At 34.0% G+C, this 12,578-nt stretch overlaps 2 protein-coding genes across 2 annotated transcripts; one reads left to right on the forward strand and one right to left on the reverse strand.

Moving 5' to 3' along the window:
- Positions 1–358: 358 nt before the first annotated feature.
- Positions 359–4,135, reverse strand: LOC138328794 (uncharacterized). The gene is made up of 4 exons (XM_069275531.1): positions 3,976–4,135; positions 2,435–2,610; positions 1,422–1,532; positions 359–694 (listed from the first exon to the last, which is right to left on the reverse strand). Exons 1-4 carry the CDS (start codon positions 4,058–4,060, stop codon positions 635–637), a joined length of 432 nt encoding a protein of 143 aa, XP_069131632.1. The 5' UTR covers positions 4,061–4,135; the 3' UTR covers positions 359–634.
- A 4,507-nt stretch (positions 4,136–8,642) lies between these two features.
- On the forward strand, positions 8,643–12,578 carry LOC138329454 (fatty acid-binding protein, brain-like). The gene is made up of 4 exons (XM_069276470.1): positions 8,643–8,800; positions 9,938–10,113; positions 11,106–11,216; positions 12,288–12,578. Exons 1-4 carry the CDS (start codon positions 8,716–8,718, stop codon positions 12,345–12,347), a joined length of 432 nt encoding a protein of 143 aa, XP_069132571.1. The 5' UTR covers positions 8,643–8,715; the 3' UTR covers positions 12,348–12,578.

Genomic DNA, 12,578 nt, shown 5'->3' on the forward strand with positions numbered 1-12,578 from the left:
GATTCTATTCTGAAGTCGTCCTTACATGACTGGTAATAGTACGTGAATTTAATAATAAAAAAACCTATTCAGCCGTACATGTAAGATGTATTGTATAAAATTGTGTGTATCATCTTTTCTTTTTGTAGTAGGAAATTCCCCTGTACTGTTTGTCCCTTGGCCGATACAAACTGCAGATTTGAAATGATGTGTTTGCTCTATGTGTTAGAAGAGGGGCTATTCAATAAAGCATGTGTCTATCTAAAATGATGACTTCCTAACATGTGATAATTAAATGAAATACCAGACAGTATTTTAATGTGGTATACATAAATATATCGTGCTCTCATTTCATATATTATAAACAATAAAAACAAAATCAAAGAAGCAAATCTGTTAATTTAATTTTAGTAATGAAATAAACTGAACGCCTTCGTAACTAGGTCAATGGTTGAACTGTTCATCGTCTGAATTCCAGTTGTAAAAGTTAATTACTATTCAGACAATAAAACATTCTCATTCGAACTGTTACTGACGTGCGGTAGGTCGTGAATCGTCCTCGTGACGTTTGATCTCTTCGTCCGTTGTTGTCCAGTGTAGTCCATGTGATACTGAACAGTTGTCAAATTGTTCATCAATGCGATTCAAAACAGCTTTACTGCTTTTTCATTGTATACGTCATAGAACATGCCGGATTCTCAATAGACAAACTCGTCTGAAAATAATGAAAAAGTAGAAATGTAATTGATTGTATTTTGTACAATAATTCAGTTTGATTCGACGATTGAATTCTATAATTTTTTTTAATATGAAATGAAATTCAAACCAGGAACTATTGTATCAAATCAAATCATAGAAATTAAAACATAGCATTGCATTTCTGTGTAATTTGGTTGTACCTAGAAAATAGTATACTCTTCCTGTATAAGTACGTGGTACAAGAAGGTATCATCTTTCTTCACAAGTCATCTGATAATGACGTCACTACCAATTGTGTAACATATGAAGGCAGTTCGCGTGGAAATCCTTTTTTTAAGTTTTACAACATTTCAACAATTTTTTCCTGTCAGTGAATTCGTGATTTCGAAATTCAATTATCTTTATTCTTGTTCTTACAAAACTTAATTAAAGCAATTGTTGTTGTAATAGCATGTATCATACAAAAGTTCCTGAAGGCATATAGTGACTTTGCATAAAATATATATAGACGAATAATATACAAGTTAACAAAATACTAATACCGTAACGATACATTACGGCGCTAACTTATCATTTGCCTAAAGCTTTAATGAAACTGAAACGTAATCGTTACATTTTTTGCTATATGAATTGCATTCTGTATATTAAATTAAAAAGTATATAAATACATGATACGAGATCATCTACAAAACATTACACTTTGCACACTAGTAGGGTAACTTGGCTCGCTATACAAGACTTACAACTGTCATAACACCGTCCTTTACAACTCGGGTAGTCGATGTTCCTTTTGTACTTCCATCGACTGGAGCCGACTTTTCAACGCTTTTACAGCCGTCAACTGTTATAGTCATCTGGAAAGAAAATGGATATTTTTTTATATCGCTGAACGTCATTTCGGTATGTTGTGTGTGGTTTAGTGTGTGTTTTGAGAGACTGTGGTATAAAAATGTTGTGTTCTCAAACATGATGCCACCATCTTTTCTTTATTTTCTGTTGCTATATCGATGAAGCATACCACCGAAACAACCAATCAGCACACGATGTTCGGTCGATCAAATTATGTTAAAGTTATATATGCTATAATTGGGCAATCAACGACACGTTATTTTTTCTTTAATGATCTAATCGAAACTATAACGTTTGATGATTTAGATGTAAAAGTGATTCAAAAGCACTGACAAACATTATGATGCCTTATAAACATTAGTTACAACACAAAATCGATGCAGTGTAAAATTATTTTTTATGCCTTAAAGTTAGATGAAAACATACATGCAAATACAAATTTATAATGAAATTGTAGATCAGCATTTTGAATCATAGCCTAACCGTAAATATTCATTTCACTGCCATGTGCCATAATTATATTAATAATTATGTTTGACATTACTTCCAAACATAATTTTCAACTCTTTTTAAATTTGTTGAATTAAATTTAAATTAAAAAAAAGTATCGTAAGTATTACAATGCTAAAAATATTAGCAATTTGTGGTAGTGAATAAAATATCAAAAGCTCTAAGACTTCTTGATTCACGAGTACGAAATTTACGGCACACACAACTTTAAAACCTCACATATGCTGAGTACCACATACACATGGGCTTGGATGGGTCTTAGGCAGAGGGTAGAAGAAAGATATCGTAATGACCATATTTAATGGTACATTATTCATATAGCTGTAAAAATGGAATTCTTATGACTCACTTTATCCTAGCATTTCTTACAAAGTATCGTAGAAAACCAAATACCTACCCTGTGCATTTTCTCGTCGAAACCTTTCGTTTCGTATTCCTTCCCAGATTCAAAAGTTGTTGATTTGACTACTTGGCCGTCGGCTAAAAGATCCAATGTCCATATACCTTTCTCCAAGGAGAGCGATGATCCAAAAATGATGTTTTTGAAATGCTCAATCATCCCCTCTTCCACTTCTACAGCAAAATAGTACAAACAAACAAACAAACGTAGATCAATAACGCAATATGTACATATTATGATTGTACGCATGAGAAGCGAAATATGCTCGTTAGAAAATTAAAGTAATTTAATGTATTTCCTGAAATATGAATTTTAGTGTATAAAGATGTCTTTGGAGGTTTCGATTCAATTTATATTACTCTCTTCGTGTTTACGAAAAATAGAAGACCTCATATCTAATTTTATGGGCAAAATGATGATTAAAGAATTCATTTACAGTTTTAAGCATTAACAATACCGCCCGTTTGATTGTCAAACTTCAAAGTTACACATTTATACAGGTATAACACACTACTAGGAAATAAGCATTTACCATTTGGCAGGTCTAAGTAAAGTAGAAAAAATATGCCTTTCGATTTCCGCCTTGTCGTAAAAACCTTATAGAGAGCTTGAAGAACACATTTGGACACAGTTGCTAGATAGAAGAGTATATGGGCAGTGCACCAGTTCAAGGGGACTAACTGTTGATAGTTTGTAAATGTTGCATATTGGTTACCAATGGCATTGGGTAGTTTAATTGTTGACAAATAATGCAATATATTTATACAGCGGAAATTGTCGACGTATAAAATAAAAAGAATATATATACATAATCTTCGTTCATATTTCCACTAGAGCTGATCATAAAAATATTGTTATTGAATATTATGTTTTACTTGTTGTCGTTGTCTACGCTTTTGTTTACGATATCTATATTTTTAGGTTTGTTTTCTTCTAGCTTCCTCAAAAATGAAAGAATGTCATACAAATAACCACGAAATATTTTTAAATTTTAAATACGGTAGATACGGTAGAATTTAACTGTGATTCGGTTTGATGAGATTGCATTTTTTAAGTGTTCACATGGTTCTATCACCATGACACCTACACTGCAGGGCTACATGACACGTCGGATATGTTGAAGAAAAAGTAAGATAAAACAAACAATGCACAACACATGATACACTTTAAAGAAAAATCAAATGTCCTAGACAGAAAAGATATATAATAAAGGCAATATGTGTGATTTGTATTTACTGCAACTTAGCAAAATACGATTCTTCCGTTATAGTTAACGTTTGATACCAATCAAAATCGTCATACCCAAAAATAAGAAATTTTGTTTTATTTTGTTAGCAAATCACCAAACACCAGAAATCGGTATTTCAGGTGTGCTTCTTCCGTAGCCGCTTAAAAATAATTTTAACATTTTCCCTTTGTTATTTGCAGATGATGATGATGAGGTGCGGACATACACGACAATATTTATTTTAACCACATAGCACATTATCGATTATTTATTCATGAATCTGCTGGATGATAATACTTCACAAACATACTCATCTCTTTGAAGAATTTGTCGAATCCCTCTGCTTCGCCAGCAGGCTTGGTTGCTTTCCATGTTCCAATGAACTCACTTGCCATGTTTAACTGTTGGGAGCTACAGACGAGTTGAATAAGACGAGAAAGCGTGTATTCGCTCGTGGGGTTATAAAGAGATAACGTAATACCAAATTATTACGGTAGCCGAGATAGCATGAGATATGTTTATTCATATTTCAAATTTCTGATCACCCATTGTTTTATACCATATCTTAGGGGTTGATGTACGCGTCATATAATGATTCTATTTTTAGATTTAGAATTGTTCTGAGATCTCTTATTCATGTTCATTTATCCATGTACGTCCTCAGCTCGACACGTGCACTGGTCAGACAAACGTGACAAATTTGATGCCCTACTTTAATACACGTTTCAATTAAACACGAATGTTCTGGGAGTTATATTAATCCTAAAATCAAATTGAATACGTAACACCTTTTACGACACACTTCGCACCGGACATCTTGGTGTGTTTGGGTGTCCAACTATTGCCCACTATGACCATATAAAGCATATACAATGTATTCATACATTTGTTTGTTGAGTTTTTACGGCCCATCGACAACTAAGGTCATTTAGGGCCAAACTACAAGGCAGGCATTAGTATTAGGATATAAACAAGGACTGTATTTAACATATCAGGGTAAGAAAAAGGCCAGTAAAAACTAAAACACAAATTGAAAATGTTGATTTAATGAAAAGAGTTGCATAGGATCAAATAGTTTTGGGTAAAACATGAGAAAATTCATGCACTATGTTGATGAAACGATGAGTGTTGCGTTTATATGATTATAAGATGAGAAAACGTTCAAATTTTGTTAAAAATGCCGATCCCTTGAAACAGTTGAAAATACGATTATGTCTCACGACATGGAACAATGTGTACATGTCGGAGACATCGTTATAATTATCTCGTATATGTTTAAAATCAATACAATGCAATAAAATATGTTCCACTGTGAGAGGAGAATCACATGCATGGCATGTAGGAGGATCCTCCCCTCTTAATAGATAGGAATGTGTAAAATATGTGTGTCCAGTTCGGAAACGAGAGAGAACAACTTCCTCTGCGGTCTCTCCGACTGGACAGTTTCGGATTAAGTGAAGGTTATATTTTAAACAGTTAATTGTTTGTTTCGGTAGACCACCTTTGTTGCCAATGGTGTTTAATGGCTGATTGAATTGAAGGTTTGATGCCGGTGTAAGATAGTTTCAAATCTGTTAGTGCTAGGCGAAGAGCAGTCTTAGCTGCTATATCGGCCTTTTCATTCTCCTTTATACCCACTTGACTGGGAATCCAGAGATAAGTAATTTGAGTTTTAGAAGATATTCGAAATGTTAAGATCGAAAGATTTTGAATTAGTGTGTTTCTAGGGTTTCTTGATTTCAAAGCCTGAAGAACCGAAAGAGAGTCGAAACAGATGATTGCCTTTTCAATGCGGTGTTCTTCGATATGGTCAAGCGCCAGACCGATAGCACATGCTTCCGCAGAGAAAATGGAGGCAACAACCGGAAGTCGGAGAGAGGAGCAGTGATTAGATGTACAGCATGCTGCCGCAACATTATCACCATTCTTTTGAGCCGTCAGTGTAGATCTGAACATGGTTAGAGGAAGCTCTAATGCATTCCCGAAAGGAGGATTTGTGTTGTTCGGGTAATGCACTGAATTTTGCGTAATGTAGAGATAAATTGATATCAGGTGTTTGAATGAGCCATGGTGGTACATCCGATACTATGTACTCGTCAATGGTGTCGAAATTTATATTTAGTTCCTGCAAAAAAAAATGAAATTCTGATACCAAATGTTGGTATGAGCTTTTGATTTTGTGTAAATATTTGTTGATGTTGTGTATTAAATACAAGGTAAACTGCGGGATTTTTGTGATTGGATTTCAGTTGAGCAACATACTGTAAGGATAATTTCTATCGTCGATCGTCTAGAGATGGCTCATTAGCTTCCACATGAATACTCTTCACAGGTGTTCGAAAAGCTCCAAGTGCGAGACGCAGTCCATGATTCTGGATAGGGTCAGGCACCTGTAGATAGGAGGTGTGAGCCGATCCATAGATAATCGAGCCGTATTCAAGTTTAGATCTAAGAAGTGCCCGGTAGATACGTAGAAGCATTTTACGGTCTGCACCCCAATCAGAGTGGGAAAGAACACCTAGAATGTGCAGCGCCTTCGAACACTTATCCTTCAGATGTTTGATATGTTGAATAAAGGACAGTTTCGAATCAAATATTAGTCCAAAAGATTTAGTTTGTTCATCTATTGGAATTTTAATTCCATTGAGTGTGATGTCTGGATCATTGTGTTGTTTTCGTTTTTGACAGAAGTGCATACAGACAGTTTTTTATCTTGAGAATCTAAAGCCATTTTCGTCATTCCAATTTTGTAATTTGCCTAAGCATTGTTGTAGTTGTCCTTCTATAGTGTGCATGTTTTTTTTTATCTGTAACAGATCAAGAAATTATCCACAAATAGAGACCATTCCGAAGATTGACCAAGACATTTGGTTAGGCTGTTACTTTTTAATCCAAAAGGTGTGACAGATAGGATACTACCCTGAGGGACACCCATCTCATGTGTTTCTTTTTCTGAATAAGTCGAACCCGTTCTAACTTTGAAATGCCTGTCAGATATAAACTTTGAAATAAACTTTGGCAAATTACCACGTATACCGATATCATGGAGATCGTTCATGATTCCATATTGCCAAGATCTGTCGTGTGCCTTTTCAAGGTCAAAGAATACGGCCAGAAGATGTTCTTTCTTAGCAAAGGCTTCTCGTATAAATGTTTCTAGTCTAACTAAGTGGTCTATCGTTCCCCTGCGGTTTCTAAAGCCGCTTTGCAAAGGATCTTTTAATATTGTTTGATTCCAGGAACCAAACTAATCTAGTATTTATCTTACCTTCTAAAATTTACAAATGCAGCTCATCAATGAAATAGGACGATAGTTATCGGCATCAGTAGCATCCTTCCCGGGCTTCGGAAAGGGTGTAATATAGGATTTTGAAGAAAATATTCAAAATATTTGTATATGTATTTAAACATATTGAAGGTATTCTTTATAAAGATGGAGATTAAAACGTCGAAAGGAAGTATCATCTCCTTTCATATTTTCACTTCTACCAACTGTAAAGACGTCATTGAGATACAAGCAGAATGAAAACACATGTATAACCTTTCACTTTGTTGATGCCGTGACATGCTACACATTTGTTTGTTTGTTTGATTTATTAACGTCCTATTAACAGCTATGGTCATGTAAGGCGGCCTCCCATGTATGCGATGAGTTGCGTGTATGTTGTGCAAGGTGAGTGTACTGGGAGACTGCGGTATGTTCGTGTTGTGTCTTCTTGTATAGTGGAACTGTTGCCCTTTTTATAGTGCTTTATCACTGAAGCATGCCACCGAAGACACCAAGCAACACACCACACCCGGTCACATTATACTGACAACGGGCGAACCAGTCGTCCCACTCCCTGTATGCTGAACGCCAAGCAGGAGCAGAAACTACCACTTTTATAGACTTTGGTGTGTCTCGGCCAGGGGACAGAACCCAGAGCCTTCCTCACAGGGGCGAACGCTCAACTCAAGGCCAAAAGTGAGGATACTTTATATAAACTTTATATAAAGTTAACATCGAATGTATTTCATAATCATTACATCTGAAAAAAACCATCGTGAAGGACAACCAAGATGACCTGTCACTCCAGATGTCAAATACTTTCTTGCTAGGTTGGCTTGGTAGATTTTAAAGTATGAGGTACCCAATAACGTAGACGACAACACAATTAATATAATGATTCAAGACAAATTGTGAAAATAAGACTTTATCTCTTCGTTTCTCTCCTTTATAATCTCTAAATTGTCCCTAGCCTGATCACCCGAGATCAAGATACGACAAAAGTGTTAGCTAAATCTTAATGCCTCATAGATGTCCCTATGCCCTTGAACTGCCATTTGGACATGTCTTTTGTTTGGATAGAGTTTGCCCACGATGGTCGTTAATTAACTGTAGAATACTGTCATGTGCGGCTCCGACCTATCACGGTAGCACTACACTGCACTAGTTCTAACGGACAACTAAAGGACTTGAAGTGATACAATAATATTATTTCTTAGGCGAGAGCATTATATGATAATCTAAACTTTCTCTATTTAATAATCGAAATGCTTAACAACAGAATTATTCCATTCAAAATATCTCGCCGCGCTATCCTTAGTGTTTTACCCTAAAAGTGAGGATAGCTTTAATTATCAAATTATCAATATCGCAAAACGTTAAGTATGTAAATCGACCTTAACTCGATAAAAAATATTTTTATGTAATTATGTATTAATGATTTTAATTTAGATATACATATATACATACGTTGTGATAACGCTATTATTATAAGTATTTGCTAGTCGCACAACACTCTCTCTCGGATTAGTTAAAACTGTCCGACAATGCTATATAGCATTAAACATAACCAATGAAAGGCCCAAATGTTAAATTAGAATAAAAGGGAGGGCCTACCTCAATAATTGATTCATGCTTAAGCTCGTTCTATTTAGTCATGCTTCATATCACTTATCAGAGTTTGTACGTGTGCGTCACGTCTACCTTGATAAAACTACACGTCGAAACACACTCTACCTCATTCACCTTGCTGTAGTCAACTCGACGGCAACTCTAAAAATCAGCATGGCTAACGAATTCATCGGCACATGGATGGCTACCAAGCCGGCTAGCGAAACAGATGGATTCGTCAAATTTTCCAAAGCAATGAGTATGTATAAATTATATTTTATTATTTTTCTGAATTTCATACTGCCGATATTTAATCATTATTATAACACTAATTGTTAAAATGTCGCAAGATCTATCGCTTTTCTACTAATTCTGGGATCTATTAAATAATATTATAAATTGTGAAAAAAAGCTTGATAATATCTTCCTCTACTGATATATACTAGGATGTTGCTTGTCTAACTATCGAAACTATTTGATGCACTAGTACCCACCCACCTTTATACCCGTTTGTACAGGGTATGATTACCGTGTACCAGGTGCGTTATACAGAATTGTATCATGTTTCCTATAGCGTTAAGTATTAGAAGCTCTATGAGATACTGAATAATTCTTTTGTGTCAATGATAAGCTGCTCCATTCACAAAATCAAGGTAATACTGTGTGAAACAAATCACTGCATCATTCATGTTTTAAGACATGTTAATGTTGTAGTAAAGTGTGTATACGGTGGGTGGTATCTAGATACTGGTTTATTTTATCATACTTATCTTCTGTGTCACTCGCATTACGAAGGTTAGATACAAGTTGACGATTGAACTATGCATATATTTTCATATCACGTAATACATCTGGTTTCCTTCCTCATACGGGTAAAACTCTAATTTGCTGTTAATTTAGAACGATGCGTTGGTCCAATTAAAGTGTTTTTTTTTCACTATATATCAAACATAATGAACTCTATCATTCGAATTGTTTCCCATGCTCTCGCTGACTTAAATTAAGAATTAATTTAATCTGAGTTAAATGTTTACTGTAGTTATAATTATAATGGTCGTATGTGGCATACTATATACCAACGTATTATCGCCGAACGACTTATTCACGATGATTTAATTTCGGTATATAGACTCTTGTGGTCTTATATACCTCCGATTGACACAATTTTAAAAATAATATTGTATATATTTGACTTCGTAAAATCCCGCCTAAATAATTGGTCACACATAATAAGTCATTGGAAATGCTGACTGTTTCGTGAATGTTTATTGAAAATATTCCTGAGAGCCGATAAAAAGACATTTTTTAAAAGAATGTTGCTATGCAAAATGGTAATGCTTATTCACACATGCATTTTCTCTTGAACTGAAATTAATCTCCTGAATATAATTCCTAGATATTAAAGAGGAAATGCTTCAGCAGTATGGAAGCGTGATCTTCGGAGTAACATATTCAAATGAAGGTGATAAATGGACCGTGGAATCTCTAGTCAGCGGAAAATCAGTAAAATCAACTTCATTTGAATCAGGGAAAGAATTCGAGTCCAAAGGCCTTGATCAAAAGGCATATAAGGTAAGCCCATTTTGTAACGTTAAAAAAATAATATCATAATGCTGCATTCTACGTAAAATCAAAAACGTTTGATGTGAGATTTAGTGTGAGAGGGTGTGTATGTGTGTGTGTGTGTGTGTGAGAGGGTGTGTATGTGTGTGTGTGTGTGTGTGAGGGGGAATGGGGGTCAAATTACTTCTCTTATGGTCAACATAAATAAACTTAATTATAAAATAAAGGCAATGTGGAAAATTCGTATATTGAAATCGTCAGAAGAATATAACTTGTTCTTGTTGACAACAATCTATATAACGAGTCACAGTTACGTACAGAATGTATTACGAATGTTTCAAAATCTAGTTTTGGATAACGCTTTCAAAGATAATATTGCTTATGCGTTTTCGCAAAAAGAGCGTAATATGAAATACATGTTTTAAATTTTATTTGAATGTGATTAAGAAAAAGTCTTACATTATTTATTTGCTGGTTTTTTAAATTCATCGAGGTATGGAAAACAATTTTCTTTTTGCGTAGCACAAAAGTTTGCAAATATTATTTTTTATGAAATTAGAAATAAGTCTATCAATGTTTATCATTAATTTGAAGACTATTTTCAAACAATGATGTTACTATTTTTTTCGGAATATCAAATAAATATTGTGTACAAACTTGGAATTCGCGTAGCGGATTCTCAATGAAATTTGCAAACAAAATTACGTACGATTCCTTTAATTTTCCAAAGGATTATTTTCCATATCACTGCGCAACGTCAATGTCTCTGATATCTCTAGAAAAAACAATAATTGGATCAAAATAACGGTATGCTTACCTTAAAATGTTGCTTATGATCATCATCTTTAGAGATTCATAGGTTCTGTTTTAACTTTGTTATATCATCATTTTTTTAAGTACTCAGAACGATATAGTCCCGGTTTCTAATTATGAATTATGGTCTAGACGCGACATGGAATATTACTATTAACATTATAATACTATTTCTACTCTTTTTTAAGACGACTATCACAATCGATGGCTGTAAAATCACGGAATCCACGGTGCCAGTTGATGGCAGTACTAAGGGAACAATAACCACTAGACTGGTCAAGGACGGGGAAATGACAGCTGTAAGTAGTGAATAGCAAAACAAACGAGAGAGTATCATGGAGAAATTATATGATATTCATGAAAAAAGTTTTAACATTATTTATTCCGGAAGCATATTAAAGGTCCGGGACAACATGTATACAAATACACTTCCAAACAAATAAACAAATGCTATACTTTGCATTGCGTAACCTCAACAACCTTCAATTTTCAGAATATCTATGTCAAAAGTCTTGAAAAAATAAAAAATAAAAAAACATATATGCAAAATTATCATATACAGATGATGTTATACAATAAATATATTTAACACTCCCTTAAAGTCCTATATATTTCAGCATGCATCTTAGACCGGTATGATGTATGCGGTATTTTATCTGAAATAGTATTCAATAGAACAAAATATATAATTGATAATGTAGCTATTTGATATGAGTTATTACATGTATTTGAAATGCTTTAAGCCTTCACTGGAGAGTAAATACATTATTTTACATATTACCTAACTATTTCTTTATGAAAACTATTTTAAGATTTAAAAAAAAAAAAACTTTTTCGATTCTTCGTAGGAAAAACGAGAGTATACTTTTGAGTATGTGTACTCTTACGTCTCACTAAAATAGGACAATTCGGTTTCTTGTTGTGTCGTAATCACCGTTATTAAATGTAATAGACTGTACTATTTCATGATTCTCCTTCTCTACTGCCATTAAAGAAGACGAATCATTTATTCTTAATGTAATTTTGGCAATTTTATTAAAGATTTAAGTAATCTCGTTTTGTATCGATTCTTAATAAGGTTGATTAACGAGGTATTGTTCAATCTGTGCTAAACCAATGTTAGTAAGCTTTAATATTTTGTTTCCTTCATGTTTTACCCTTAAAATTGACTAACAATATTGAACATTTGCAATGCAAATTTCTCAATCTAATTTCAATTTTCAACTAAATATTTTCCATTAATATTTGAGCTGTGTTACAAGCAGATGAGCGTTTTAATATCATAATATTCAGCGAATCTATAATTCGATCCCGTGTTTTGATACGAAATAAGTATATTTTCAACCCTTTTTTGTAATACATTTTTTCAGACAACGGTACCGAATGAGCACCCAGATTGTTCTATGACGTATATCATGAAAAAGCAGTAACGCTGCTTTGAATGGTATGAATGACTTCCACAGATGGACATCTGGAAAACGTCCTCGATACAGGAATTAAAAGCACCATTTTCCGACGACTGATTCGGGGACGGAACGAAGATTGTAATGATGAAAAGAAAATATGAGTGAATCGGAAACCAGCTCGGGTCATCAAACTCATAATAATCATTTCATTAAGTTTTGTTCACTCTGCATCTCAAAAATAAAATAAAACTTATC

This window comes from Argopecten irradians, chromosome 8 (assembly GCF_041381155.1).
Source record: "Argopecten irradians isolate NY chromosome 8, Ai_NY, whole genome shotgun sequence".
Taxonomy (NCBI): Eukaryota; Metazoa; Mollusca; class Bivalvia; order Pectinida; family Pectinidae; genus Argopecten; species Argopecten irradians.

What these genes read in the sequence shown, in the direction of transcription:
- LOC138329454 (XM_069276470.1), top strand. Translation starts at nt 8,716, where the DNA reads ATGGCTAACGAATTCATCGGCACATGGATGGCTACCAAGCCGGCTAGC. An exon ending in CAAATTTTCCAAAGCAATGA is followed by an intron (nt 8,801 to 9,937) that starts GTATGTATAAAT and finishes TATAATTCCTAG; the next exon opens with ATATTAAAGAGGAAATGCTT. An exon ending in TTGATCAAAAGGCATATAAG is followed by an intron (nt 10,114 to 11,105) that starts GTAAGCCCATTT and finishes CTCTTTTTTAAG; the next exon opens with ACGACTATCACAATCGATGG.
- LOC138328794 (XM_069275531.1), bottom strand. Translation starts at nt 4,060, where the DNA reads ATGGCAAGTGAGTTCATTGGAACATGGAAAGCAACCAAGCCTGCTGGC. An exon ending in CAAATTCTTCAAAGAGATGA is followed by an intron (nt 2,611 to 3,975) that starts GTATGTTTGTGA and finishes ATTTTGCTGTAG; the next exon opens with AAGTGGAAGAGGGGATGATT. An exon ending in TCGACGAGAAAATGCACAGG is followed by an intron (nt 1,533 to 2,434) that starts GTAGGTATTTGG and finishes TTTTCTTTCCAG; the next exon opens with ATGACTATAACAGTTGACGG.